Source organism: Citrus sinensis, chromosome 9 (assembly GCF_022201045.2).
Source record: "Citrus sinensis cultivar Valencia sweet orange chromosome 9, DVS_A1.0, whole genome shotgun sequence".
Taxonomy (NCBI): domain Eukaryota; kingdom Viridiplantae; phylum Streptophyta; class Magnoliopsida; order Sapindales; family Rutaceae; genus Citrus; species Citrus sinensis.
Window position 1 is genome coordinate 25,559,274 of NC_068564.1, and position 25,525 is coordinate 25,584,798.

General features: G+C 32.7%; 3 protein-coding genes and 1 pseudogene across 6 annotated transcripts in view; 3 read left to right on the top strand and 1 right to left on the bottom strand.

Annotated features, from left to right (window-relative positions):
• The first annotated feature begins 182 nt into the window (after positions 1 to 182).
• Positions 183 to 3,846, top strand: LOC102612265 (uncharacterized). Of its 2 annotated transcripts, none has more exons than XM_025097422.2 (2): positions 183 to 1,298; positions 2,247 to 2,392. In XM_025097422.2, exons 1-2 carry the CDS (start codon positions 253 to 255, stop codon positions 2,299 to 2,301), a joined length of 1,101 nt encoding a protein of 366 aa, XP_024953190.1. In that variant the 5' UTR covers positions 183 to 252; the 3' UTR covers positions 2,302 to 2,392. The 2 variants fall into 2 exon arrangements, with proteins under 2 accessions (XP_024953190.1, XP_006475305.1); XM_006475242.4 differs by lacking the exon at positions 2,247 to 2,392 and adding an exon at positions 3,543 to 3,846 and having other exon boundaries at positions 185 to 1,298.
• LOC102611968 (probable galacturonosyltransferase 12) lies at positions 1,793 to 5,234 on the bottom strand. Its single transcript, XM_006475241.4, has 6 exons — positions 4,898 to 5,234; positions 4,212 to 4,267; positions 3,930 to 4,085; positions 3,226 to 3,816; positions 2,829 to 3,131; positions 1,793 to 2,698 (listed from the first exon to the last, which is right to left on the bottom strand). Exons 1-6 carry the CDS (start codon positions 5,106 to 5,108, stop codon positions 2,414 to 2,416), a joined length of 1,602 nt encoding a protein of 533 aa, XP_006475304.3. The 5' UTR covers positions 5,109 to 5,234; the 3' UTR covers positions 1,793 to 2,413.
• Positions 5,235 to 10,438: 5,204 nt separating this feature from the next.
• Positions 10,439 to 15,334, top strand: LOC102616575 (terpene synthase 1-like; annotated as a pseudogene).
• Positions 15,335 to 18,653: 3,319 nt separating this feature from the next.
• The window catches only part of LOC102613448 (terpene synthase 1-like), a 58,170-nt gene continuing 51,298 nt past the window's right edge, over positions 18,654 to 25,525 (top strand). Inside the window, exons 1-7 of one of the 3 annotated variants that reach the window (XM_006475244.4) lie at positions 18,673 to 18,863; positions 18,987 to 19,257; positions 19,585 to 19,963; positions 20,866 to 21,084; positions 21,190 to 21,328; positions 21,665 to 21,913; positions 22,158 to 22,599. In XM_006475244.4, the coding sequence (XP_006475307.1) occupies positions 18,744 to 18,863; positions 18,987 to 19,257; positions 19,585 to 19,963; positions 20,866 to 21,084; positions 21,190 to 21,328; positions 21,665 to 21,913; positions 22,158 to 22,448 (1,668 nt within the window). In that variant the 5' untranslated portion in view covers positions 18,673 to 18,743 and the 3' untranslated portion in view covers positions 22,449 to 22,599. Of the gene's footprint in view, positions 18,864 to 18,986; positions 19,258 to 19,584; positions 19,964 to 20,865; positions 21,085 to 21,189; positions 21,329 to 21,664; positions 21,914 to 22,157; positions 22,600 to 25,525 lie in introns of those variants that run through there. The other 2 variants (XM_052434208.1, XM_052434209.1) reach the window with 2 other exon arrangements.

A 25,525-nucleotide genomic window follows, 5' to 3' on the forward strand; every position in this document is an offset into this window, starting at 1 on the left:
ATATTATTTTAGGCATTGCTGATGAGAGGCTAAGGCCTCACCCTGCCAAAGCACAGATGAATCATAAAGATATAAATTTTTATATAACATCTGAATTTAATCGATAAGTATTATATGTGAAAGATGAGGGTGTTTGAAAAACAAATTGAAATTTATTTAAGAGTGCCGCGTCATTGGTGTAAAATTTCTAGCAACCCATTGGCCCTGCCAGCGTATCTTATCTAGTTTATAAGTGGGTGCTATCTTCTTCTGATGGAAAGCGGCTTGATCGTCACTCAAATGGCTGCCAATCTCCTCAAACTTCATGTGCAAACCTTCAAAATAACAGATCCTTCAACCCCATATCCTCAAACCAAAACCCTTTGCCCATCTCTGCCATTTTCCACCACCCACAACATTTATTATTACAACATCTCTTCTTTGCCATCAATTATTCCATGCAAAAGCCAAAAAGCTTCTTCTTTATCCCTCAACTGCTCCTTGTCTTCCTCTAACCCACCAACTTCCAAGGAAGAGGCCATTCTCCAAGCCAAAACTTGCCTCTCAACCACCCTTGAGAAGCCTCTAAACAACCCCAAACTCGCTGGCAAACTCAAGAAACTGAAGCAACCTAGATACCGTGTTGAGATTCCTGTCATAGATGATGACTCACCATCTTCCCTCTCTCAGCTTGCTTTTGATTTGTTTACAGACCTGCCCATCAGAAGAAAAGGCTCACCAGTCAAGATTCTGATTCTTTGGCCTGATGCTGCCTTCACTGAGGCTGCAGTGAAAGTATTTGAATCGCACTCTTTGAACCAATTTGAACACATTGATGTAAAGACAGTTACTGGTGGAGATAACAGAATTGTGAGTTCTGCTGAGGTGGCGATATTATTGGCGCCAGAGAAGTCACAATTGGGAGTTATCAAGACAGTTGCTGACAGTTTGTATCCGAAGCCAGTGGTGATTTTTAACCCCAGATGGGCGTTTGAAGACGAGGAGAATTTTGGTGATATGAGTGGCTTTGTGGGTTCTTTTGAGGTGATATATTCGTTTTTGGGATTAGAAGTTCAGGGCGTTTTGAGTAAAAGAACAGGAATGATTTTCAAGTGTGTGAGAAATGGGATATTGAGCGGTGAAAAGTGGAATGTTTTTGTTGAAGAAGAAGGAAAAATGAAGGTGGTTTCCAGGTTTACGGCACGACCATCTATTGGTGAAGTGGAGACTGTGTTGTATAATTTGATGGCTATCAACTCCCCTATCACAAAATCTGCCAAGTTCCTGAGAGATTTGGTGTCGAATGTAACCGGAACAAAGTAAGTTTTATTGTATGTATTTCTTGTTTGATATTTTTCATAAACAAAATGAGAAATTTGGTGCTGTTTGAATTATCATTGACTGCTGAATTTAATTATTCATTAAATAACTTCCTATTATTCATTTAAATAACTTCCTGATTATTGGAACCAGAACTTTTATTGAAGTTAAATAACTTTTACCTGTTAGCTCATTGAAACAAGTCAAGTGGTTGAGCTTGTACTTCAAACTTAAAATTTGAGCAACCATTGTCTTGCATCATTGGGAAGATGAGTGCAGATAAGGATGTTGGAGTTGAATGTCAATATTTGGTGTTATGTTTTGCCAATATAACCCATCTACCACCATTTATTCTACAGTTTGTGCTGTTTTTGCTTGTTCTTAAATGATACATATAAATGTGAATTTCTGAAATGTTTATCCTTCGAAACAGATGGGAGTTGTGAATACATTATTTTATTTTTATTTTTTTAATTTTAATACAGTAAGAGATATTAATGTATTATATAACTTTCCATAATTAATTCCTACATAGAAATTGAAGACAGGTTAGAAGAATTATGCTTTTAAACTTCAAGATCCTGTATGCTTCTGCCCACTTCAAGATTCCTTATGTGATGGAATGCTACAAGAATTTGTTATATTTTATATTTTCTTTGCTCAAATGAATATATAATTTAAGTTTCACTGATCCAAAGTGCCTCTTCTGAAATGGGGGCAATAGGACCACTTCAGTGCCAAGAATGATGGCATAGTGCATCACTTGAGCAAATTTGTTGAAAGGTGCCTGACTTTATTGATTGAGTTTGAATTCTCAGGAATTCATAAGAATCATTGATGTCTCATCATTAATACATTTATGAAAAAAAAAAAAATTGTGCTACATAAGATGAATACCAATGGTATCAATTCTGTAACATGCTTTCTGTTGGAATTTTCATTTAAAGGAAGAAGGGATCCAGAAAAACAATAGCCTGGGGCTATTGCCATTTAACATTCTGAATTGAAGGCCTCAATCTTGTGAAGAATTCTCTCCATTTACCGCTTCCCTTTTATCTCATATACAAATACATTTATCATCCATACAATCAACATGTTTCTTTCAAAATTCATCTCAAGATGCCCTAATATGACAGCTCTTTATGAATTTATCAGAAAAGTTTATATACTTAGACCACAATGGCCGAAGTTTAGGAAAGGCAATGTCTAGCCAAGGTTTTGCTCTGCCATTGAAATGAATGACACCAGCACTCTCAGCATCAGCAAAACTTGTATTCTCCTGGTACCCCAGCCCCAGCATGTGCCAGAATGGATCAATGACATGGACATGTCCATGGAATGCTATTAAACCAGGAGGCAATGTCCCTAGCTGCCACAAACTCAGGTCCGATTTCAAGTTCTGCAGAATAGGAAACATAATACAATAAGAATTTAGACTATTTGAAATGTTAGACGAGATGATTCGAACACTTCTAGATGAGTATGTTCTTCTTTTCCTTCAATTTAAATCGATGGATAATGGTGATTACCTGTTCTAGCCAGTAATGATAGGTCTGGCTAATGTTGGTCTTCCTCCAAGCCTCAAGATCAAATATGTTCATACCATATGCCCATGCACATTCATTAGGATCAAAATTTCTTGATATCAAAGGGTGGGAGAAGTTTAGGTAGCTCTTGAGCGTCTTTGACATCACAAATTTATCATCCCCCCTACATGTTGCTACTGCTCCATTAACTTTTCCATTCATATCGATGTCCCATAGAGGGGAAAGATCAGTTTGTACTACAAGATCATCGTCTAGGAACACTACCTTGTTTAGGCTAGGAAACATCTGCAGAGAAAATGTGGTCGTTGAGACTAAGCATACTAGTTCAGAGTGAAATCAGTAGAACCACATAAACTTAGAGCATGAACATGATACTTACTTCTGGTAGATGGATACGAATATGATTCATCAAAGAGTTGTATTTAGGACTCAGTGCTTGCAACTTTGCCGCGATTACATAAGGTTTCTCAGTATTATTTGCCACAATGGCTGATGAGCCCCCTCGAAACTGTGCCCGCACACGTTGATCCTTTTCCATTGCTTCCAAAACAGGCACCTTGCCCTTTGAAAACCAGTCAAAATGTTGTAATGCCTTGACCTCAATTATGGCTGGTGATAAGGGGTGTAGTGAAAACCATGCCTGCATTGGATAGTAAGTTTTCCTGTCTGTTATTATGTGCAACACAATTTTTGCAGGGTGCAATGAGTTCTTCACTAGTGATGTGGCAACAACAGAGGTGGCAAGCACATTGTCGGAGGCAAGGACGTAGTGGAAGTAAGAGTTGTCGACAAGGGCTGGAACAAGTTCCGCTGAGGGTAGCTGGAGTCGAGCAGCTGCATTGGTGGAGTGTTCGTTAGCCAGCCTTAATGCCAGGCAGTGGAGCTGCTTTGGTATGCTGCTCGATGCTACATGGCGGTATAAATATTCTTGAATTTTGGCAGTTCTAGTCCTTTGTTCCATGAGAGTAACCTGTGAAATAATAAATGTTGATTTGTCTAAGCATTGCTGAAAGTTCTGAATATATCACCCATCTCTTATTGTTAAATCAAATTTGTAAAAGATAAAATATGCTAGAGTGGTACCATATCTCTAAGCTTGATAGCAAAGGTTTTTGCATCTGACTTGCTTTCCTTCATGTCAGCCATGAATTCTTCTAACGTCTGAGGAATATCCGATCTTCCTTTTAATTCATCTTTGCTCATGGGTTCTTCTAATATTTGGTATATCACTTCTGGAACCTTTAGCAAACCGAAAATAATTTTAATTAGTGAACAAAATTAGCACTAGTTCGTAATTTATTTTTTTCCCAGACAAATCCACAGGAAAAAAAAAAATCAGAGAAAACTAAGGGGTTAGGAGATCACAGTGGACTGGGGCCTTCTTCCCAGGATCCTTGGTCCTAGTCTTTTTCCCAGGCAACCTATCATAAGGGAAAAAATGTAAAAAACATAAAGTTAAGAGAGGATGAGTTACTATAAAAATCATAGAAGTTACGCAGTCTCTTTCTTCTTACTGTTACTAAGGTGCCAACCACTGATGCAACCCATTCGCCGACCATATGTTTACGTAATTGTTTAATGATGCCAATGTTTTAATTTTGAATTAGGATCACATGACATGCACGGTGGCATTTGTCAGACTTATCTCTGTAATTGATAATTAAAGTTTAATTGAGCAGCTTAATCTTAAACGGCAGAGGAAAATCACTAGATTATACATAAATAAGCCCTGGCTAGGATTTTCATACGCGTGTTTGTCAATGATTGGTATATCCATATGATCCAATGGGCTATGGAGGATCTCTAAGTGAATCTCTAGTATGCGGACAATCTCAAGCTATTTTTCTTAATAATCATATAAACTAAGTTTATGGACAATCATTTAACTTTGCATAACAATGGTATGAACTTTGTTTTTGTTTATTTAATATTTAGATTGGAATTTAAAGTTTTGCTTGTCACTAACAATTTCTGCAAATACATTCTTCTTGAACTCTAATATGAATGCTGCAATGCACTGGTAATGCTGTTCAACTAATGAAAAGACATACCTATAGTAGAGCATTTGCTTTCTCCATCAATGGTATCAACTGCAGATAATACGAACACAAACCGGAGAAGAAATGTGAGGAACAGAAGTGAATAGAATAGCATTCGATACGAAAGCCGTCTGGATCCAACCTTCACTTTGATAAACTCCCTAACGCCTTTGCCTGGTAGCACTGTTACATGCCTCAAACTTGGTGATATATGAAGCTGCATTTTCTCCCAAGCAGCAAAGGAAAAAGAACCAAACAAAACCCGGCTAGCTAGAGATCTTCTTGTTTTTCTTGTTATTTTTCCAGGCTTTGTTAGTTCATATGCCAAAGAAGAACCTGAGCAGAACTGCAAGAATCCCAAGTGATCATATGCAGTAAAAGGAAGGATTTGATGAGGTCCTGTGTTTAAGGTTGCTGTCATTTACCTAACCTTGCTTAGCATTTGGGCTAGATTATATATATATGTATATATATTTACCAAGCCTATATTTCAGATGCAGTTCATTATATTTCAGACAGAAGGGTTGTTAAAGAGAAAAAGACAGAGTACTGACAATTAGAAGAAGCTGTGCTTGAGATTTGGCTTCATTTAGAAGTAGGGAAGTCGATAGAGTAAAATGAAATTAAATGTGAAGAAAAGAAAAATAATAAAAGATGAAATGGCATTGTTTGGTATCACTTAGCTTTGCCTCCACACGAAGTCTTTGTAGCATACAATTTAGAAATTGGACTTTGACAATACACAGTTTCTAAATAGAAAATGACCTTCTCTCTTTCTTTTCAACTTATTGGTATGAAAACACAGGAAGATCTACTTGTAATCTTACAGCAAATCAATGGAGAGAACTTGAAGCAGGCTCTGCCTTGTGGAGATAACGTTTTTTATTAGGATCTGTGTAGTAAATCAACTTGCACATGAAAAATGTAAAGAAACAAGATGAGGGTGAGAAGGAGATTTCATGTTGACAGATTTTACGTCAGCTGATGATTTTGGCATTTGAAAGATTGTGCATGGTATCAATTGTTGGAAGCAATGACATCTGTTGAATCAAGAGAATCAGTGCTTTATTATTACTTAATTTTCAATTTTCAGATTTTTTAACAAAATTTGTAACCTTATAAAGTATACTTGAAGAGGGTTGTGGAAGTTCTTTAGCAACCCTTGAGCATATGAAATTTTTTTTGTTTTTGTTTTTATTTTTTTAATTTTTTAATTATGAAGTCTGATCGAACCAAATTTCTGGTCAAATACTTGTTATATTTCTTAACTCCAAATATACGAGAAATGTTAACAAACATCCGGTGGTAATTTGGAATGGGTTTTGGGCTAACTGGGCCAGCAGAGTGCGAAACGGCCCAACAATACTATCGGACACCAGTATAGACTGGGCTGGTGCATTCTTGATGTGGCTTTGAGACAATTTCGAAAGGATCTTAGATTATCCAGTTATCCCAAACTCTAAACCAATCATATATTATCCAGCTATGTTTCTGGGGAAAGATGATATAAATGGGAACCAAAATAAAAAAGAAAAAAGAAAAAAAAAATCATCCAATCATATCTTATTTCGATTTCTAATTAATAAAAAAAAATTAAAGTAATAAGCAAAAAAATTCCTCTTGTAAATTACTAAAACAAGATAATATTTCCAATAACACCCAATTACCTACGATTCGAGATGAACTAAATTCACTATTAAAAATGAGTTAGGTAAAATTTTGATACAAACGTTTAGCCATTATTGCATTAAATTCAATGATAAATAGAGTAAATGATCAGTTGATAACATTAAGGGATTGTTTGTTTTTTCATCTCAAAACAAATTTTATTTAGATTTTATGAAACTATTGATTATTTGACTTGTAAAACTTAATAATGCATGTAACCATTGGAAGGTCATCAATGTAAAAATTTTAGTTTTCAATGTTTTTATTTATTAAAATAAATAGCTTAACACATATAATTAGACGTCAAAACACGAAAAAAAATCATAATTTATTTTCATTTAGACATGTTCAAACTTATTTAAATTTTAGATAAAAAAATATTACCTAAATGTTTGAATATATTTATCCAAATAAAGAAAAGAAAATCTCAGTTAAAATGTTCTAAACCTATTGATTATTTAACTTGTAAAACTTAATAATGCATGCAACTGTTGGAAGGTCATCAATGTAAAAATTTTAGTTTTCAATGTTTTTATTTATTAAAGCAAATAGCTTAACACGTATAATTAGACATCAAAACATGAGAAACAATTACGATATTAATCTATTTTCATTTAGACATATTTAAACTTATTTAAATTTTAGATAAAAAAATGTTACCTAAATGTTTGAATATATTTATCCAAATAAGAAAAGCAAATCTTAGTTAAAATGTTCTAGAAGCCTACTTTTGGTTTATCTTTGGGAGGTTCAACCTCAAAATTGTTTATAAGAAGCAAATGCGTAATTTTGGTGTTTGGTAAATTCTTTTAAAAATTACTTTTGATAAAATTTTTGTTCTACAACAAATTATGGAAATCTTTCTATACATAGTTATCTAATCAAATCATGCCATATTTTTAAGTTACATTTTTTTATAATGGTTATCAAGGACGTAGTTGGGATTTTGATCTAGCTGGGGATATTTAAAATCAAACATGATTCAAGTGCACGACTGCAAGTGTGGTAAGCTCTCATTTAGGGAACTGTGTTGTGGGCCCCACAAACTCTAAATGGGAGCTTGCTGCATACACAATTATACTTCTTATAGAGTGTGAATGCATGCATATGACTAGCACACTATTTAAAATCTAATATACCTGTAAAAATTTAGATAGAAATTATAACATCGCAACTATATATTCGTGGATAATAAATTTACTTATTAAAATTGTTCTTGTCAAAGCCTCAACGAGATTTTATGTGTTGAAAAGAATGTATGATAGTGTTATTATCAATATAATCAAAAATATATTTTCTAATATCCAAAACTAAGATATCACTTAATTTGTTTTAAAAATCTTTCAATAATGCCAAAAATATTTATATAGCGCAAAACAAAGAGCAAATATGAGTACATGATAAAATTAGGGATTTTAAACCTAGACAAAAAATTAATCAGAAAATTAAAAATTACAATTAATTAGACTTACAACTTATGGATCAATGTTGAAAAACTAAATAATTGAAGGAAAGTACTTATAATTCAAAGAACTAAAGTGAAGTCCACGCACTGACCTCCTGACAAATAATTAAAGAAAGTGTGTTTGATTGAAAGCATTAGAAAGAAACCAAAAAAAAAAAAAAAATTAAAGTGAATTGATTTTTTTAATTTATCTTAATAATCTATCTTCTTTTGTTTTTATTTAATTTTCATATCATTTTAGTTGTTGATCAAAGTATTTAAAATCAGCCATTTAATCTAGGGGCTGTATGAACTTTTTAAAAATATTTGGGGTAGTTTTATAATTTTATAATTCAATTGAGGTACTTTCTTAAATTATAAATAAAGTATTTTTTTTTAAATGTTTAGGAAAATAAATTTTTTTTTTAAAAAGTCAGCAGGGGCACGGGCCTCAGCTGGTCCGATACTAGATATGTCCCTGATGCTTATATCGATCATAGTTAGATGCAAATGTCCGGTTGATTTTTGCAGAAATATAAAACTAAACAACAAAGAGAATTAATGAAACTTATAAAGACGTGAAATGCAACAAATGGTTCTTTATTTATTGAAAATAATATGTACCCATCAACAAATCCATTTCAATCTCACTCAAGATAAATCGTTTGGGCAACTTTAACATTATTCAATATCTATACACTCGATTTTGGAACTTGATTACGGCTAACAACAATGTTGGATAATCAAAGGTTCATATTTAGCTGACAATAGAATAGAGGTAAGGTTTATCACTTTATCTGATTCGGGCTTCTCGCCAGACCAGAACTCAGTCCCAGTGGGACACATTTCATCGAGCACTTGTTCTTCAACCCCCCTCTTTTTTTTTTTCTTTCGTTTGGGAGTTTATCTTGAAAATCAAACACCATTTCATCACGTGATAATGTGATAAAATACCTTCATGCATGGGCGTACCCGATTTCGGATTGCTGCTTTCTGGATTCTTTTAATCTGACCACTTTCTTTTTTTCCTTTTTTTTTTTTAAATAATTATTGGCAATTCACCACCAAGAAGATACTATTAAAACAGAGACGATAGTTTCAGCAATACTGTAAATCTGTAATATAAGCAACAATTTATTTTTATCTTGACGGTAATTTTTTTATTTTTCACTAATGGTGCTCGTGTAAAAATTAGAATATAATTAAGTGAAACAACTCTGTTGTAGACTTGTAGTGGCTTTTTTATTATTGGTAAAAATTTTCTTTAGTAATTTTTTGAATAATATATATTCAACTTATTTTTCATGTATTATATGTTACGAAATGTTGTTATAAGTAACGATAATATTATTACCATTAACGAACAATTTATCACCGATAATTGAAAACTGATGATGATGCACAGTGTCCTCGAAAAAGCCAAAAAAAAAAAAAAATTGATGAATGCGCAAGACCCTGTCAATTATTTGTTTCACACATTATCAAGAGGTAGAACCATTTTGGCCCATTCGTCCATCTTTTCCCGTTTTGGAAAGATTTTTTTCATCATTTGGTGAAAATGATATATCACGCAGAAAGTTCATCACACATCGAGCTGATATCTTGGCCTGATCTCAGCCTCTCGCTGCACCAATTGCAATGATTGATCCAAGTAATATTTTATTGCCTCCCCGGAGACAACCGACAGATATTATTTATTCCTTTGTTTTTCTGATATTCTTGCTTTTACTAGTAAGTTTCACTGTTGGGTATTCTAATATACGCATTAGCTTTTTATGTTTGGTTTGGTGATTTTTAAATAATTTTATTTAGTTGATTATTTGAGTTTGAATATTAAAAAATTGAAGAGTAGAGAGTTAAAAAATTAATTTGAGCTAATTTTATCATACTTTTATTTTATTTTATTTTATTTTTAAAATATAAATACATAGATGTTAATTATTAAAAGATTTTGACTATTTATGGAGTTATCGAAACTGATCCATTCCACTTATTTTTCCCCCCTTTAAATGAAATTACTTCTAGCTATCAAATAATAATTATTACAAGATTTCGAATAAAAAAAAAGAAAAAAAAATCAAAATGAAATTGGAAAGATATAACAAAAATGTAAAGAGCAGAATTTTATATTTTAACATCATATAATTGTCCAAGTGTATAATTGTCTGTATAAACGTTTAGGTCTAGAAATTGAAAAAAAAAAAACACTAAGGCTGAAGACTTTGAATTTTAATACAAATATTGAAGGGTCCAGGGTTTTTAATTATATTACTTGACATAAGTATATATCCAAATCTAGTGTCATCAATTTCTATAAAATGTAAAATGACTAAATTGTTGAAAATATATGAGAAAAACGATTTTTGAAGACCAAACCAAAATCCAACCCTTCATTAAATAAGTTTTAAGAATGGATCTATTCATTACAAACTCAACTCGATATGATTAGGTAGACGATCATTTTGTGTAATTTTATGTTCCATTAATATATCGTCTGAACTTTTGTCAAGCCAATGGTTATTTATGAATTGGGAAAACTCTATATAAAGAGCGGAAATACTGCCGAGTTCAAACTCTATATTTATGAATTAGTTCCTTTGGTTTCTGTGAAAAAAGGGGAACGAAAAAAAAAAAAAAAAAGTCCGCTCAAGTTCTAGCAACCGTTTCCAGTTCAACAGAGAAAACTGGTCGTCCCATTGAAGGTTTCCATCCTAGCTTATGGGGAGACCATTTCCTGACACTCGCTTCTGATTGCGAGGTAATTAAAGATAGATCTAAATAACTCATTAACTACCAGCTAGCCAGCCAGCTAGCCATGTGTGTGATCAATTCGCATAGAGACTAATAAGTATTAATTAATTGTACTGTACATGCACGCATTGCAGACAAATGATACTACGCATCAAGAGGAATACGAAGCGCTGAAGCAAGAAGTCAGGAGCATGATAACGGCTACGGCAGATACACCTGCCCAGAAGTTGCAATTGGTTGATGCAGTCCAACGATTGGGTGTGGCCTATCACTTCGAACAGGAGATAGAAGATGCATTGGAAAAGATTTATCACGATGACTTTGATAATAACGATGATGTCGATCTCTACTCTGTTTCTCTTCGTTTTCGACTGCTTAGGCAGCAAGGATTTAAGGTTCCTTGTGGTAAGTAAGATTTTTCCTTAAAGCTAGTCTGGGTCTCTATAGTTTCTGCCAATCACATACTTAGTTGTTGTAATTTTTAAAAGATACTCAAAAGACTTGTTGTTACATTTGTAGGTGTTGGATATGAGTAGATAAAAAGAAAATGGTCATTTATTGAGTAGATTTTAACACAAATTTGTACAATAGAGACATTTTGGACATATTTGAAAATAAAGTAACTATATAATTGAGTAATTGGCTGAAACTATCCCTAGCCATTTATATATGTGTTTATACATGCTGATGTCAATGTAACTGAGCACAATAAATCTTTTACTAAAAATATCAGATGTGTTCGAGAAGTTCAAAGATGATGAAGGTAAATTCAAGGCATCATTGGTGAAGGATGTTCAAGGCATTCTAAGTTTGTATGAGGCAGGACACTTGGCCATTCGCGGAGAAGATATATTGGATGAAGCCATTGCTTTCACTAGAACTCACCTTAAGTCAATGGTATCTGATGATGTTTGCCCTAATAATCTTGCTGAGCAAATTAACCATGCTCTCGACTGTCCTCTCCGTAGAGCCCTCCCAAGAGTAGAGACAAGATTTTTCTTGTCTGTCTATCCAAGAGTTGATAAGCACGATAAAACTTTGTTAAAGTTTGCAAAGTTAGACTTTAACCTTGTGCAAAGAATACATCAGTAGGAATTAAGTGCCATCACACGGTAAGCTCTTAACCCACGCCTGTGTTATTTTTACTTTAAAAGAACAAAAAAAACAAAAACAGATACATTGATTTGCTCTGTTAATTTATAAGCATTTTTGAAAATATACAAATCACTTTCCTGTTCATTTGAAGTTCTAGGACAATATATTGTCATTGTCTTTGTTCTTGTTCAATTATTGTGGGAAATTGTCACTTCCTTCTATAATTCTTAGATTTTACTACTTACATCCTTACGGTTTTCATATGTAACAGTGCTTTACCTGTTTGACGTAAATTATTCTTTTGGGGCTTTGCCCTCCCATTATATTTTAAAAGTAAAATATGAAAAGAAAGAAAAAATCTATTTTAACAGAGATAAATATAACAGCAAGAACATTTTGAGCAAATTTTAAAATTATGAGGACCAACCAGACATTTAGGCGAATATAAGGACAATAAGGACATTTACCCAAATGATTTTCTAAACATTTAACAAAGAGAACATGTATTGATCATCTCCTAACCTCTACTAATTTAATGAGTGATCAAGATTGAGTTTTGAATTTTTATATTGATAATCAAGCCAACTTTTTTCACTTTATTTATAACTAAATCATCTTTTTTCACTAAATTTAGAAAGCTTAGAGTAGTTAGGAGGGGGGAAAAAACTAGTAGAGAATGCTAATAATAAAAGTGGGCAATTTAATTTCTCATTCACTTTTCACTAACTTTAACAATCTTACAAATTTCACACAAAGGCCAAAAATTCTCCTCTTATTTATGATATCGATCATACATGTATAATTCTAGTGAACAATAAAACCGAGTTTTTGTTTCTCCTTTTTTTATCTTTTAAATTGCACAATGCCAGTAAATTTATTAATTAGTTTTAGCTACCAATTAAATAATTTTAATATAAGATATTTGAATTTCAGGGGGTAGAAAGATTTAGACTTCACTACAAAGCTGCCTTACGCAAGAGACAGAATCGTGGAGTTATATTTTTGGATTGTAGGGACGTATTTTGAACCAAAATACACCTTAGCCAGAAAAATAATGACCAAATCAATTTACATGACATCTATCATCGATGACACTTTCGACGCCTATGGTATCTTTGAAGAGCTCAAACTCTTTACAGAAGCAGTCCAGAGGTTTAAAATATTTTGTGATCTATATAAATATAATAAATTATTATTATTATTATTTTAAATTTTCTTTCACACGATATATTACTTCGTATTCAGATGGGACATCGGAGCCACAAATATACTTCCAGAATACATGAAAATACTTTATAAGGCCCTTTTAGATACTTACAATGAAATTGAGCAAGACTTGGCCAAGGAAGGAAGATCATCCTACTTACGTTATGACAAGGAAAAGGTAGGCAATTAAGGGGTAAATCCTCAATTAGTCTATGTATTTTAAAAATGATAAATGCTCAAATAGTCCCTACATTTTCCGTTAAGATTTGTTACAAATTGTTACGAGCAAATTTGACCCGCCTCAATTTCTTAACATGAATAAATGGATATGGATCATGTTAATAATGGATCGTGTTTAAATAATTTAAACTTGTTACGACATAAAATCGAGACAGTTTGAACATGATTCAATAGTTGTGTAGTTGGATTTCATTTCAACATGGTCCAGCATTAGCTTAATTTTTATTAAGCTTAAAAAAAAGAAGAAAGAGAGAGAGGGGTTCGTTTCTATAAATAGAGAGAGAGAGGAGCTAGTTTCCATAAATAGAAAGAGAAAGGGAACTAGCCCGGACGCGACCTAACCCGAACCCGCGACCCGACCCGGTCTGATCTTCCATTTCTGGTCACCTCACCGGCCGAGCAAGGTACCAAACGGAAGGTTAGAAGCCGGCCATCATATATGCGTTGTCACCAAGGCCGAAAAAGGGCTAGAACGTCGACGATCAAGCTCGGAAAGCCGCGGTAAAACCCACCTCTTCTCGCCATCGATTTCGTCGGCTTTGGGTGATGCCACCGCCTGGATCTTGATCTCACCTCACCCTCCACTGTGCCAAAACCGCTATTTTGGCCGCGAACGACCGCCGGAAAGCTTGGGCTTGGGAAGCTCGATCCGCCGCTGTCGTCGCACGTGGAAGGTCACCGCTGGCACTATTGGACTCACCGAGGTCAGAACTATCAGAATTGAGCTTCTTGTTGTCGTTGACTGAACTCCGATCACCGCTAACAGGTAGGGGCAATTCGATAATTTCATAAAATTTAGGGATAATTTTGTAATTTTTGAAATTGATGGATAATTCAGTAATTTCAAATTAGGGAAATTAGGTAATTTGAGATTTTGAGGGTAATTTGGTAATTTAAGTTGTTAAGGGCATTTTGGAAATTTTGCTCTCCAAGGGTAATTTCACGAATTCTGACATTGTGGATATTTTTGTAACCTGAATTGAGGGTAGTTTGGTAATTTAGGATTTTAAGGGTAATTTGGTAAATTATGATGTCGTGAACATTTTGGTAATTTACAAATGCAGGGGTATTTTGGTAATCTTATTCATACGGGAATAGTTTATTGCAGGTAAATATCGTTTCAAGCTTGTTAGTCGTACTTCGCATTTATAGATATTAATTATGTCGTTTACTTGATTTAGGAGGAACAACGAACGAGAATCAACCCACAGACGAGGACGATAGCTGAGTTTAAGCGTCGTCACTATGAGTGGAATATACAAAACCTATTTTTATAGTTAATTATGATAGTAAAGCATGTTTGCAAAATAAGCATTCTAAACATTCTAATTTAATGATTTTCTCGAAATAGATTTTATTTACGCGTTGATATTTTATTAAAATGTTTGGTTAATGATTTTTTGTATCGATTTTGAATAAAGCATGATAGTATTTTAAAGATAAGAAAAGTGAATTCAAATGTGGTATGATTTAAAGTATGGTTAAAAGGTATATGAATATGAGTGTAATGGTTGTTTTTAAAATCATTGGACAATACCTTTCCCCTCTAGATACATGTGATACAGATGACATAAAAGGCCTTTGAGGCCCTTTTGAAGACACATAGAGGCTTTAGGCCGTGTGCTTGGGCGCCTTTGCCTTTTGGGGGAATATGCATGTGGTATGATGATTACAGAGATATATATATTGAGATACTGACAGATATTGAGATACAAATAATACAGATGAGATATAGGCCTTTGGGGCCTGTTTGAGTACACACAGAGGCTTTGGGCTATGTGCTTGGGCGCCTTGTCCTTTGGGGACCAATTTATGCATCAGAGATATGATGAGATATATGAGATATGAAATGACATTTCCCCGTCTACCAGTTGTAGCTCCGGGGCATGTTGGTTCCCTGATTGTCTGGCCATCGAGGTCTGGGTATGATGAAATTATTCTCCTAAGTACTTGTTTAGTGACAGTTTTCATGATTCAAATATTGAAATTACGGTGTATCACGACTTCTTTGATTTTATACGGTATTATATATTAAGTTTATGTCACTGTATGTTTTATACTCATATAAGTTATTTAAGTTCTTATGAAAATTTTGTTAAAAGGATTTATTGAAATGATAATTATTTTGAAGTAAATTTATTTTTTAAAAACTACTATTCACTTACTGAACACACTGAGTTTTATACTCACCCCGTTTTTATTATATTCCCCCCTCCCACATGAGATTTGTAGGTACATCATTCGATCTAGCAACGATAGTTACATTGAAAATTATGGCCATGTGATGGTGCCAGGAATCACAGATGTTTGTTGGGATATTTTAGATTGTATAAATTATTGCATATTTGTGATTAAAGATAATAAATTGTATTTTTGACATTATATGTTTGGAGGATATTTGGTATGTGATTGACGAAGTTGGTTGCGGAGGTTGATTAAATATTGAATTATTTTTTAGAGTGTTAATTTTATAAATTTACGGTTTAGGAATGTCATAATTGTAGAGGAGACTGTCGAATTTTTGGTAGAATTCTTAAATATTAAATTTATTATTAATTCGGTTGGACGAGATTAGATAGACTTGCTTTGGGGATTTAGGGTGGGTCGTTTCACATATTTATTTGACTTACCAAGTTTCTTTCTATTAGGCTCTCATGATCTCATGCTCTCATGTAGCTAGGCTTATTTGACTTACTAAGCTTCCTACTACTGAGCTCTTGTTCTCCCATGTTTTCATGCTCTTGTGTTCTCATGCTCTTACGTAGTTGTGCTTATTTGACTTATTAAGCTTCCTACTACATACTAAGCTATCCCGTTTTCATGGTCTCATACTCTCATGCTCTTACGTAGTTGTGCTTATTTGACTTGTTAAGTTTCTTATTACTAAGCTCTCATGCTGTCATGCCCTCATGTCACTGTGTTTATTTGACTTATTAAGTTTCTTATTGTTGAGCTTTCATGCTCCCATGTTTTCATGATCTTATGCGTTTCTAGTTATTTAACTTATTAAGCTTCCTACTACTAAGCTATCATGCTTTCATAGATTCACGTAGTTGTGCTTATTGGATTTATAAGCTTCTTGCAACTAAGCTCTCATGCTCTCATGTAGTTGTGCTTATTTGACTTATTACGCTTCCTGCTGCTGAGTTCTCATGCTTTCATACTCTCATGCTTATCATGCTCTCTTGTACTTGTAGTTATTTGGCTTTTCACATTTCTCATGTAATTGTGCTTATTTGATTTATTACGCATCCGGCTGCTGAGTTCTCATGCTTTCATGCTTATCATGCTCTCTTGTGCTTGTAATTATTTAAATTTTCACCTTTCTCATTACAACATGTATAATTATCGAAATAAATGTTTGTCTTTAAAAAAAAATTTAAAGGCTGAAGACTTTGAATTTTAATACAAATATTGACGGGTCTAGTGTTTTAAATTATACTACTTGGCATAAGTATCCAAATTTAATGTCATTATTTTACAAAAAGTAAAATGATTAAATTGTTGAAAATATATGAGAAAAAAACGATTTTTAAAGACCAAAACAAAATCCAACCCTTCATTAAATATGTAGGTTTGAACAATGGATCTATCCATTAAATGCTGGATTCGATAAGATCGTTTTGTCGATTAATCTTATATTCCGTTAATGTATCGTATAAACTTTTGTCAACCCAATAATCATATATGGATTGCGAAACTCTATATGAAGAGCAGAAGTCCTGCCGAGTTCAAACTAAGTAATTAGTTCCTTTGGTTTGCTTTGATTAGAAAAAAAACAAAGAAAGAAAAAAGTGCCCACTCAAGTTCCAGCAACGGTTTCCAGTTCAATAGAAAAACCTGTTTGTCCCAAATTGAATGTCATGTTTTTTTATACAAAGTAAAACGATTAAATTGTTGAAAATATATGAGGCAAACGGTTTTAATAATGGATCTATGCTTTAAAAGCTCAACTCGATGAGATACAGACAATCATTTTATTTTGTAATTTAACATTCTTTTAATGTATCGCATGAAATTTTGTCAAGCCAAAGGTTATTTATGGGAGAAACTCTATAATACATCAGAATTAATACAACTAATAAATCTGTGTGTGTGTGTGTTGTGTAACTGAGAATATAGAGGCAGAGAGAACAGAAAAAATTTAAAAGGGTTTGAGCCATGTTTGGACACTTTGAGGTTTTATTTGCCCTCACTACACTTGATTTGTAACGAAGTTGAATGAAAAATCACCCTCAGGATACAACAAACTCTAAACACAATCTCTAGCAATGAAACTATATTCGAGAACAGGTTATGAATCTGTAATATAATCTGCGATATTTATAGGAAGTTAAGTGTCTATTCATGAAGTAATATGTTTATTCACAAAACAATGCAACCCTCCAAACAAATTAAGGCACCTTTTTAGAACAGATACACCACTTTAAATAGACACTTTAGTGAGAAACATTGCACCTTTCCATCATTTAATTTTATTTATTTATTTAAAATAAACTAATTAATTAATTACGAAGGAATTATATTTCAATCTCAAAGCTTTCTCATTTTAGTGCTGCAGCGTGTCTCTCTTGGTCTTGGTGCTGCAGCACCAATGGTCTCCCATATGTATAATAATAAATATTTAAATCTCTTTTACATTTTATATAATCACTAATTACATGCTATTTTTTTTAAAATAATTGTACAAATGCCATTGCATCATTCCACTCGATTCCAAGGACCAATGAAATTAATGCTTAGCCTAGATGAGACGTAAGATTGGAGAATGAAATAAACATATTTCTTAACATCGAACCTGTGACAATATAGCACTTAATTACTATAACTAACAAAAATTGAAGTTTCCCTTTGCACGAAAAGCCAATTCAGTAGGAATTGCCCTGCAATTTTAGGTAATATTTAAATAATTTGTCTATTATATATGTCAGCATTACTGCATTAGCTGTAAGCTTACAGCTAATAATCCAAAAGCTATAAATATGGCTACTTTCAACAAAGCTTATTAGTGTTACCCACATTTTTCACGCTTCTTGGGTCTTCTTAAAAGTTGAAGTGAAATAGATTGAAGACGAGGGTAAATGCTCGTTTTGTCCTTAGATTCTGTGTTAATACTTACTTAGTATCTATATTTTGAAAAATATCTCATCTATTTTGTTTATTATGTGGCATTCATGTTCTTTTTTTTTTAATATAACTCTTACTACAATTTTAAAATAATATTTAATATCTTTTCAATAACTAATCTTGCTAATAATAATTTATAAAATAATAATAAAAAATTTATATTTATTTTAATTTTATATTTTATTATATGACTGACATAATACCTTAGAGTTATTATAGAATTTCTCTATCTATGGATTGGGAAACTCTATATAAAGAGCAGAAGTCCTACCGAGTTCAAACTAAGTAATTAGTTCCTTTGGTTTGAGTGTGAAAAAGAAAAAAAAAATGTCCGCTCAAGTTCTAGCAACGGTTTCCAGTTCAACAGAAAAAACTGTTCGTCCCATTGCTGGTTTCCATCCTAACTTATGGGGAGACTATTTCCTGACCCTCGCTTCTGATTGCAAGGTAATTAAAGACGGATCTAAATAACTCATTAACTACCAGCTAGCTAGCTAGCCATGTGTGTGATTAATTCGCATAGAGACTAATAAGTATTAATTAATTGTATTGTACATGCATGCATTGCAGACAAATGATACTACGCACCAAGAGGAATACGAAGCGCTGAAGCAAGAAGTCAGGAGCATGATAACGGCTACGGCAGATACACCTGCCCAGAAGTTGCAATTGGTTGATGCAGTCCAACGATTGGGTGTGGCCTATCACTTCGAACAGGAGATAGAAGATGCAATGGAAAAGATTTATCACGATGACTTTGATAATATCGATGATGTCGATCTCTACACTGTTTCTCTTCGTTTTCGACTGCTTAGGCAGCAAGGATTTAAGGTTCCGTGTGGTAAGTAAGATTTTTGCTTAAAGCTAATTAGGGTCTCTACACTTTCTGCCAATTACATACTTAGTTGCTGTAATTTTTAAAAGATACTCAAAAGACTTGTTGTTACATTTGTAGGTGTTGGATATGAGTAGATAAAAAGAAAATGGTCATATATTAAGTAGATTTTAACACAAATTTGTACAAGAGAGACATTTTGGACATGTTTGAAAATAAAGTAACTATATAATTGAGTAATTGGCTGAAACTATCCCTAGCCATTTATATATGTGTTTATACATGCTGATGTCAATGTAACTGAGCACAATAAATCTTTTACAAAAAATACAGATGTGTTCGAGAAGTTCAAAGATGATGAAGGTAAATTCAAGGCATCATTGGTGAAGGATGTTCAAGGCATTCTAAGTTTGTATGAGGCAGGACACTTGGCCATTCGCGGAGAAGATATATTGGATGAAGCCATTGCTTTCACTAGAACTCACCTTAAGTCAATGGCATCTGATGATGTTTGCCCTAATAATCTTGCTGAGCAAATTAACCATGCTCTCGACTGTCCTCTCCGTAGAGCCTTCCCAAGAGTAGAGACAAGATTTTTCTTGTCTGTCTATCCAAGAGTTGATAAGCACGATAAAACTTTGTTAAAGTTTGCAAAGTTAGACTTTAACCTTGTGCAAAGAATACATCAGAAGGAATTAAGTGCCATCACACGGTAAGCTCTTAACCAGCGCCCGTGTTATTTTTTACTTTAAAAGATAAAATTAACGGATACATTGATTTGCTCTTTTAATTAAGAAAAAGATTTTGAAAACATACAAATCTCTTTTCTGTTCATTTAAGATTCGAGGAAAAGATATTTTCATTGTTTTCGTTCTTGTTCAGTTATTGTGGGAAATTGTCACTTTCACTCTATAATTCCTAGTTTTTACTACTTACATTTTTACGGTTCTCATATGTAACAGCCCATTACCTGTTTAACGTTAACTATTCTTTTGGGGCTTTGACCTCCCCTTTTCTTTTAGAAATAATATATAAAAACAAAGAAAAAATCGATTTTAAAGAGATAAATACAACAGCAAGAACATTGCGGGTAAATTTTAAAATTATGAGGACAAACCAGACATTTAGCCGAACCTAAGGACTATAAGGACATTTAGCCAAATGGTTTTCCAAACGTTTAAACAAAGGGAACAAGGATCGATTCTCTCCTAGCCTTTGCTAGTTTATATTGAGAAACTAGCAAAGGCTAGTTTATATTGATAATCAACCAGATTTTTTTACTTTATTTATAATTAAGTCAACTTTTGTCACTAAATTTGAAAAACTAAGAGTAGTTGGGAAGGGGAAAAAAGAAAAACTAGTAGAGGATCCTAATAAAAGTAGGCAATTTAATTTCTCATTTATTTTTCACTATCTAATTTTAACAATCTTACAAAATTTCACAAAATGGCCAAAAATTATCTTCTCTTATTTATGATATGTATAATTCTAGTGAACAATAACCTAGTTTTCGTCTCTCCTTTTTTATCTTTTAAATTGCACAATGCAAGAGAATTTATTAATTAGTTTTAGCTACCAATTAGATAATTTTAATATGAAATATTTGAATTTCAGGTGGTGGAAAGATTTAGATTTCACTACAAAGCTGCCTTATGCAAGAGACAGAATCGTAGAGTTGTATTTTTGGATTGTGGGGACGTATTTTGAACCAAAGTACACTTTAGCCAGAAAAATAATGACCAAAACAATTTACATGGCATCTATCATAGATGACACTTTCGACGCTTATGGTTTCTTTGAAGAGCTCAAACTCTTTGTAGAAGCAGTCCAGAGGTTTGAAATATTTTGTGATCTATATAAATATAATAAATGATTATTATTATTATTATTATTATTATTATAAATTTTCATTCACACGATATATTACTTCGTATTCAGGTGGGACATTGGAGCCATGGATATACTTCCAGAATACATGAAAGTGCTTTATAAGGCCCTTCTAGATACTTACAACGAAGTTGAGCAAGACTTGGCCAAGGAAGGAAGGTCGTCCTACTTACGTTATGACAAAGAAAAGGTAGACAATTAAGGGGTAAACCATCAATTATTCTATGTATTTTTAAAAGGGTAAATGCTTGAATAGTCTCCGTATATATATTTCCGGTTAAATACCTATTTAGCCCTCATATTTTGAAAAATTCTCAAGGCACCCTTGTTATTAAATATGTGACACTCTTACCCTCATTTTTTCTTGTCTTTAATAATAATACCTGTACTACCATTTTGGAGATTGATTAACAAATTAATCCATTGTTGTTTATCAGCAAATTAACCAATAATTATTCTTGTCTTTTATAAAAATTATTAGACCGATAGTGTTGAATATTTCATTGAATTGGTTTGTCGTGCTCAGATGCAAGAACTTGTTCAAATGTACTTTGTTCAAGCCAAGTGGTCCAGTGAAGGTTATGTTCCGACATGGGAGGAATATTATCCGGTTGGACTTGTAAGTGGCGGCTACTTCATGCTCGCGACAAATTCCTTCCTTGGCATGTGTGAGGTTGCAAACAAGGAAGCTTTTGAATGGATATCCAAGAACCCTAAAATTTCTAGAGCGTCGTCAGTTATCAGCAGACTCATGAATGACATTGTTTCCCACCAGGTACGTGCCACACTATAAATTAGTTAGTTTATCAATTCCCTCTTAAATCATGACTATTTATATTTGGATTTGGATCTATTGTTGAATTGAGTTTTGCTCAGGATTTTATAATCTTCTGCCGTGCTTACATTTATATAGAACAGTGAGGTTTTATGTACACTCAAGATTAGATGAGACTGATGTCGTGAAATTTTAATAATAATGTAATTATCTAATAAACTTTCTTTATTATATATGCGTATAGTTTGAACAGAAGAGAGGACATGTTACCACAGGAGTTGAATGCTACTGTAAGCAGCATGGTGTTTCAGAAGAAGAGGTAGTTAAAGTTTTTACTGAAGAAGTTGAGAATGCGTGGAAAGATATGAATGAGGAATTCCTGAGACCAACTGCTTTTCCTGTGGCTTTAATTGAGAGACCTTTCAATATCGCACGTGTGCTTGAATTTCTATACAAGAAGGGTGATTGTTACACTCATTCTCATGCGATTAAAGACCAGATTGCCGCCGTGCTCAGAGACCCTGTCACTATATGAAGGGTTATAAGTATTTCTGTCAGTTATATTTCATGGTGTTTTTGGAATAAAGTAGGGTTTGTATCAAGGGATTGAGTTACTCTTCATCTCTTGCTGTTTGGGATAAAATGTTATTTATACCTTCGGGGTAAATAAGGTGCTTTGAGTCTGAGATCGATATTGGTTAATGCCACATGCTTTGCCATTAAAAGAATAATACAACACTTCGTAATCTTTAAAGATTTCATTAATCAGTAATTAGAGAAATCATAAAAATCTATAGTCCGTTAGTTGAATGACTCAGTTGGAATAAAATATTTTCAAGTGATCTTTAAAAGTGTAGAATTAATGTAACTTGAGATGAGTGACGGACCCATTGTTGGGAAAATATGCTCTTTAAAAACATATGTGTTTATTTAATTGTAATAAATAATTTTTTTGATTAATAAAATAAATGAGGTATTTTATTTAAGTATCTTAATTACACTAATATTTTGAGTAAAGTCCATTTAATCATATTATATGTATTTATGTGATCACCATGTGGATTCACAGAAGATATAAATACAAGTTATCTTATGATTAAATAAATTAAATTCACAGTTGATAAATAAAGTTGGACACTTTATTTAGGTATAAATTGTAATAAATTCATTGAATAATTTGTCTTAATCATGTATGAATTTATTGATGTAGTACGACTACATTAAACTGGATTACATATGAGATTTAATTAACTTTGTAATAACTGTCAGATTTATTAAATCTCATAAACATTGATTTTACTGTAATCTTAATCTTGAGTTAGTTATAATTTTATGATTGTAATTTTTATTCCATTTGAGTTACCAATGGGCACGACACAAACTTGTAGTCAAGATTACCCAGTATCTTGGTGGGAGAATTTATGAGTATTGAAGTCATATATTAATAATATAGAATTTGTACAACACATCTCTTAATGGATTTTCGGCACTTGATCATAGAATTCTCTGGCCAGAGTGTGTCAACATATTTAGTATATTGAAAATGATCATTAGAGAAAACTAGTAAGTATCAAGGAACAAGATGTAATTAAATTAATTGGACAGTTGAGAGATCGATTTAATTAACAATGTGGTACAAAGGATTATCCAGTAAGGAGATTAATGTGGCTTGGGACGAATTATTATTCAAGTATACAATTATGGAGGTCAGTTCCAATCTTATAATGGAGTAGAGTTGGAATTAAATGATTAGGTTTGTTCATTTACAGCCTGAATTATTATAGCCACTATTGTATGTTCCCAAATGATCCATGTGTTAGCTCATTTAATTGACTGCACCTTTACTGGATCTAAAAATAAGAAAACTAGCATAGTAGGTGATAAACCTAATTATAATATTGGTTAAGACCTTATGTGTTATATTCATGTGCAAATGGGGCCTTGTGTTATTTTACAAAGTGGGCCCAAAGTGGTTACATATGATCTCCACTTTCACGTAAGTGGAAAGATAATATTAAATTCAAAATATTTATTATTTTGAATTATAATAAAGGATAATACATATCTAGGGTTTTACAAGAGATATTATATATAAGTGTATTTTTCTCAAGAAGAAAATATACGGTATTCCAAAATACACGTTTTGAAAAAAACACCGCAAAAGAAGCTGATTGTTTTAGAAGTGGTGAAACAAACGCCCATATGTTCAGTACTGATCAAACTTGAGTTATAACTTGGAAGATTATTTGGTGGTGGATCGTGATCTAATAAAATTAGTGGTGACGGATCGTGATCTAATTGAAGTAGTGGTGACGGATCGTGATCTGGGAGGTTAAATTATTTCAGTGAAAAAGCAAAGTCGAATTGTCAAGGTATGATTTTCTAGATTACAAATTCTTATGTATTGTATAAGATCGGTCCTAAAAATTTTTATAAGAAAAAATTGATTTTATACTTACACACCCATATTATGACCACAATGGCATAAAGTCCCCCTTTAAAACACATTTACTCATGGGTTCTTAGTTACATGCTTTGCACAAATAGTTAATTTTTTACTAAATACATCAGCACGACTATTTACATTCTAAAAATTATATTGAACACTCTTATTTTAATAAATTTATTTATTACAAGAATACCTTAAATATGAATTACTATTACAATAATATTAGGAATCTCAATATTTGGGTTTCAATTTGAGTCTCAATGCCATTTGTCACTCACCTATTAGATGATGTATTTAATAGCTCGTAAAATTACTTAACCATTATTCAATGGATGAATGCTCACATCATTTAGGACTCAAATTTGGACTTAAATATTATGATGCTTAGCATTGCTCTTGCTATAAAGAACAATCAATATGAATTATTGTAATGTAATTACATCAAACTCATCCAATTGTTAATGAACTAATTAATCCATTCACTTTTTTTTAAAAACTAATCCATTTACAATTAACATTTGTTATATTACCCCAAAAATTGCTAGAAAAATTAAATCTATAACATTTAAATCTAAATCTCTATGCAATATTTAATTATTCTTCACCCAGTATACATATGTATTGCTACAACATATATTTTCATTTCTGAAAGGAATTTAGATCTATTACAAATAGATGTAGGCAATTAAAATAAAAAAAATTAACAACTTAATTAATTTTTCGGAAGTACTGTTCACTGTTATTGTTTGCCATTACTGTTCACGATTATTGTTCATCCGCATAAAAAATATTAATTTTTCAAAAACACAATAAAATGCAGAAAATAAATGGCACGGAGATTTTTACGTGGTTTGGATTAATCAATCCTACATTCACGAGGCCACGCCTAGATGAAAAGCAATTCACTAATGGTGCGTTTACTTCATGTGAATGAGAATAAACTGGGAATTGGAATGGGCTGGAATGGAAATGATGAATGGGAATGAGATTTCAATGTTTACTTGACAAAAATAAATAGGAATGAGAATGTGCTGGAATACCATTGATGTGTTTACTTGACAAAATAAATGGGAATGTGAATCAATTTACCAAAATAGCCATAGTATTAATAATTAATAAAAATAATTAATTTATCATTATTAACAATATTATCATTATTAACA

What these genes read in the sequence shown, in the direction of transcription:
- LOC102612265 (XM_025097422.2), top strand. Translation starts at nt 253, where the DNA reads ATGGAAAGCGGCTTGATCGTCACTCAAATGGCTGCCAATCTCCTCAAA. An exon ending in TCGAATGTAACCGGAACAAA is followed by an intron (nt 1,299 to 2,246) that starts GTAAGTTTTATT and finishes TTTCATTTAAAG; the next exon opens with GAAGAAGGGATCCAGAAAAA.
- LOC102611968 (XM_006475241.4), bottom strand. Translation starts at nt 5,108, where the DNA reads ATGCAGCTTCATATATCACCAAGTTTGAGGCATGTAACAGTGCTACCA. An exon ending in GAAGAAGGCCCCAGTCCACT is followed by an intron (nt 4,086 to 4,211) that starts GTGATCTCCTAA and finishes GGTTTGCTAAAG; the next exon opens with GTTCCAGAAGTGATATACCA. An exon ending in TTCGTATCCATCTACCAGAA is followed by an intron (nt 3,132 to 3,225) that starts GTAAGTATCATG and finishes TTTTCTCTGCAG; the next exon opens with ATGTTTCCTAGCCTAAACAA.